Genomic DNA, 4,644 nt, shown 5'->3' with positions numbered 1-4,644 from the left:
ATCGTCTGTTCTAAGTTCGGGGTAGCACACCCTTAATACAATTCATTTGGCTTAGTAAGTGTTCAATGAATGTTAGCTGTTGCCGTTATTCAGAATATTCTATTAACAGGATACTTTTCACTTTTCCCCCCTATTTGTGTACCTCAAGTACGTAGGTACCCTGGCAGAACAAAGGCCCAGCCTTGTTCCTTTTAACAACTGATATTTTTGAGCACTTATTTCATATGGTTCAACCTAATACCACATGTGAGGCTGTGCTGAGTGCTTCACATGGGTTATTGTCTCATCCTCAGAACGGCCTTCTGTGGTAGGTCATACCATCATCCACACTTTCAGAGGAGGAAACAAGCATAGAGAGGTTAAGCAACTTGTCCAAAGTCACACAGGGAGTATGAGGTGGGGTTGAGATTTGAAACTAGGTAATCTGACACTACAGCCTTGACTCTTCCAAACTACCTTACATGCCTTCCAGAGTTTTAAGTCCCAGCCTGTGGAACCCTATGAATGCAAGGATGCTGAGAAAGCTACTCTTTGCCACATCCCTCCCTTCATGTGAAACCATCTGGATTGATAGGTTAATTAGACTGTCTTCAAAGATCTTTGTTATCTCCTCACCTGCCTGTGGTGATTCATCTCAACAAAGTCAGAAGGGTTTGTTTAGATATAGTTTAAAACCCATTTGAGGGGTTAAGTTCATGCGCTCTGCTTCCGTGGCCCAGGGTTTCGCTGGTTCGGATCCTGGGCACAGACTTAGCACCACTCATCAGGCCATGCTTAGGCGGCATCCCACATGCCGCAACTAGAAGGACCCACAACTAAAATATACAACTGTGTACTGGGGGGCTTTGGAGAGATGAAGGAAAAAAAACCCAACCCATTGGATTCACCAAAGATCTTAATCCCAGTGACTCTCCTGTCCTAAGGTACGTCTTTCCTACTGATGGCCACCATTTCCGTGAGTCCATTCATTCCTATGCCCTTCATCTTTCATGAATGGTAAGTAACATCACTGTGGTCCTTGATAATTATTTTGCGTAGAACCAAGAAAATCATGATCACATTTTCTGTAGCAAAAGTCAATACATGGTTTAGGATGGTTTATGGAAAATTTAAGATAGGTATGAGACTTTCTAGCTGTGAGGGTTAAAACTGTTCTTAGTATCACTACTGAGATTTAAATCCATCTTTGTTTTTAATAGAAGAGTCCTCCAACAAACCTCCATGGAGCACCATTGTGGGCTAGATCTTCTGGCGGATTTTGGGGATACAAAGTCACATAAGATATGCCTCCTGGCCTTGTAATTCTCATGCTCCCCCTAATACAAGTCTTTTGAACAGCTCTTATAATGATACAGTATTTCTCACTACATAGCTGTGGCCCAAAGGAATTTAGAAAAAAAAAATATACTTGAACAACTAAAACCGATATTCTTTGGAAGAACTTTTCTTTAGGCACACTCTCTCTTTAGAGGAATCTATACATAGGAGTGGTCGGCTCCATTTAATGTTCTCTCCTCTCCGTTACTGCAACAGCCTCTTTACTAGGGCTTGTGACTTCTCGTTTTCTTTCCACTTGTTTGACACCAGTTGGCTCTTAAAAACACTACTCAGATTCTACTTCTGTTTTAAAATTTCACATGGTCCCCTATTGTCCACAGCATCAGCTTCAAGCTCCTTGCTGTTTGAAACGAGGCCAGTCTGGCCTCACTCGACTGTTTAGCCTCCTTTTAGTTCCTATTATTCCTTTTATTCCCTACTGACCACTGAGCCAGACATGCTGAACTGTGAGGTCCAACTGTGCGAAATGGCCATTTTATATATTAACAATGATCGAATACCTGCAATCTAATATGGTTCAAGCTAACACTTGCCATTCCTGCATGATATTGTGCTTTTATATCTCTATTCTGAACGTCCTCACTTGCTTCATCTGACAAGGTCCCACTCCTCCTTTAAGATCCATGGCCAATGTCCCCCTTCCCACCAGGTGTTCCCGGCCCCCCAGTGAATTAGTGCCCCACTTGAGGTGCACACCCTGGGCGTGGCTCTTCTCACTGCTTAGCTTGGTGGAGTTGTTGGTCCTTTCCTACGTGAGGCCGCCTCCGCCTTGTCTGGCCTGTGAACACCCCGAAGAAAGGGACCACAACACATAGATCCTGCATCCTGTGTAGTCCCTAGTATTAACTGCTTAATGAATGTTGAATGTTGAAGGAATAACTGCTTCATGAATAATCATGAGTAAAAAGCCACTCATATACATGTTTTTAAAATTCTGATGTCATTTATTGGCACAAAAATTACTCAGATACAACATGGTGTCTAGACATGGCTACACTTTATACTTTGTGCATTCAGTTTAGTGTGTCTTTTGCTCATGATACCCAACGTGTCCTAGACCTTCCCTCTCTGCGTTCAGCTCCTCCATGACAGCATTCCTGTTTTCCAAGCCCTTGCTCTAAACATAGAGCACCCAGACCTCCCTGAAAACACCCAGGAATCGTGCTGGGGAAGGCCAGCATGGGCCACCCTACTGCACCACAGTCCCCTCTGTACATCTACTTGGCTGAGCTGCCCAGCATCTGAAGGAGCTCCTTTCCTAGCAGTTCGGGTCTTGGATTGAAGTACGTAAGTCGCAGCATCGTGGGTGAGGCAGAAGACAGACCTTTTCCACCCATTTTGGCCCATCTTGCAAATGCTGTTGCTGTCCACGGACCGGTGAGGTAATGGGATGGGCGAAAATGATGCAGTTGGCTTCTCTCGCTTCCTTACAGTCCAGAATCCTAATACATGTCCTCCACGACCTGAGGCTTCTTGACTGCGCTGAGTTGGCTTTATCCTTGTTGAGAGGAACGACTAGGCCATTCTTCTGTCAGCAAATGCTTAGGATGAGTTCTCTGGTGAGTTAAGTCAAAACCCGTATTTCTAAAGTTATGGATCTTCTGTTCCCCAAAATCAATGGCTTGATTAATGTAGTATTACTGTGTTTACTGTCCTGGGAACCAAATCAAGCCTTGTGTTTCTGACAATATATTCTTCAACAGCAGCTAGAAAGTTGGTTCAAACCAACTTTTAATATACAGTAGTTCTTTTCATTTACATTTCAAAATATTTAACAAAGTCGAACTTTTTGACCAAGGTTTCAGTTTAGTGGAAGCACACACCAAAGTACAAAAGCCTCAAGAGAAATGCTGTGGGCACGTCTGGGCCTCCAGTTACCAGAAAGGACACCTAAGAAGACAGAGAGAAAAGGAATATTTTAATAATTTGGGCTTCTTCAAAGCGTTACACAGATACATTGAAAATGGGAAGACCAAGGTCTGACAACCCCCGGGACATTCCCTGAGATCTCCCACAACTAATTGTGTAGGACACACTCATCACTGCCTCAAGGGCTGACGCCTGTTCAGTCCCAGAAGGACACTTCCCCATTGCCGTCTCTCTCAAGTTTCTACCTTCAGGCGTGCCTCGGGCCATTAATCAAAGCAGACCCCAGAGTGGTCTCTGAGGTTACAATCCCAGATCATAAATTTGTCTTTTCATCTCCCTCTCTCCGTCACTGCTCTGGCTTCTTTTCCTTTGCCCTTCCTGTATCTCTGAATTGACAGCAGAAATCCAAAAAGACTCCCCCTCCCCCCCAAATAAGGGGGCCTCATCTACTCTTCTAAACCATTTTTTAATGTAATTTTAATTTATTTTGGTGTTTGCCTTCCAAATATGCATCGATATTTCTCAGTTTTCTCCTTTTTAGAACAATGAGCACACACAGTGAACACAAACTTTTAAAGAGATTTGAAACTACGATTATCCTTTAAGGATACCCTCCCAAATCTTTTTTTGTGACTCTGAGTCTAGGGCACAGGGTGGGGTCCTGACTTATTTTAACAAAGATATTCTGACATGCCCACTCACCAGCCGATGTAGCACTGGCAGAGGTTTTCATGGGATGTTGCTTGTTTGATGAGCAGCTCAACTTGTGTTGGGACATCCAAAGTTTCATCATGAGAGAAGTCCCGACCTGGGACAGGAGGAATAAAATATTTAATCTGCACCTGCTTATCAGCTCCCTCCTTGCCCCAGTTTGGCTTAACTGTCTAAGCAGCCGAAATCAGTTTATCCTCATCCATGAGTATGAAGGCTATATGACGGGTGGATTTTAAAGTCACCTCCATGTGACTTGACTAAACACCAGTCTCCTTCTCCTAATACAGACTTGGTTCAAGGAGAGGCAAGTCCTGTAGTCGACTGAGGTCAAGAATGGTAAAGATGTGGCCAATGGTTTATGAAAATTCCTTCTTCTATCCCATAATCATCCTTGAATCAGGCAAGTGGATGAGAAACGCTGTTCTGTTTTAATCCTACTAGCCTCCATTTTTAGCCTTTCCTCCTACAGGGCAGCTTGCTTCCATTATAAATTCACACTCTCCAACTTCAAGCCAGCACTCAGCACTGCCTGGCTGCCTTACGATGCTTCTTTGGCAATGTGGCTTTCCATCTTTACAAGGACCGTTTCAAGTCTTCTACCCTCCCCAAATGTCCAAATCTCTACTCTGGCTTCTCACCCTCAGCAGATGTCCTCATCTCCTACCTTACAAGTTAATTAATTCACTAAGCACATAGTTTTGGATCCCTGACATGTCAGACAGT

At 43.7% G+C, this 4,644-nt stretch overlaps 1 protein-coding gene across 8 annotated transcripts in view; it reads right to left on the bottom strand.

Moving 5' to 3' along the window:
- Positions 1–2,261: 2,261 nt before the first annotated feature.
- The window catches only part of MTOR (mechanistic target of rapamycin kinase), a 119,473-nt gene continuing 117,090 nt past the window's right edge, over positions 2,262–4,644 (bottom strand). For all 8 annotated transcript variants that reach the window (XM_008522097.2, XM_070610818.1, XM_008522096.2 and 5 more), the window contains 2 exons: positions 3,910–4,015; positions 2,262–3,228 (listed from right to left, as the gene is read on the bottom strand). In XM_008522097.2, coding sequence (XP_008520319.1) covers positions 3,213–3,228; positions 3,910–4,015 — 122 coding nt within the window. In that variant the 3' untranslated portion in view covers positions 2,262–3,212. The remainder of the gene's footprint in view (positions 3,229–3,909; positions 4,016–4,644) is intronic.

This window comes from Equus przewalskii, chromosome 2, assembly GCF_037783145.1.
Source record: "Equus przewalskii isolate Varuska chromosome 2, EquPr2, whole genome shotgun sequence".
Lineage (NCBI taxonomy): Eukaryota > Metazoa > Chordata > Mammalia > Perissodactyla > Equidae > Equus > Equus przewalskii.
The sequence above is the reverse complement of the archived record's forward strand: the minus strand, read 5'-3'. Positions and strand labels throughout refer to the sequence as shown.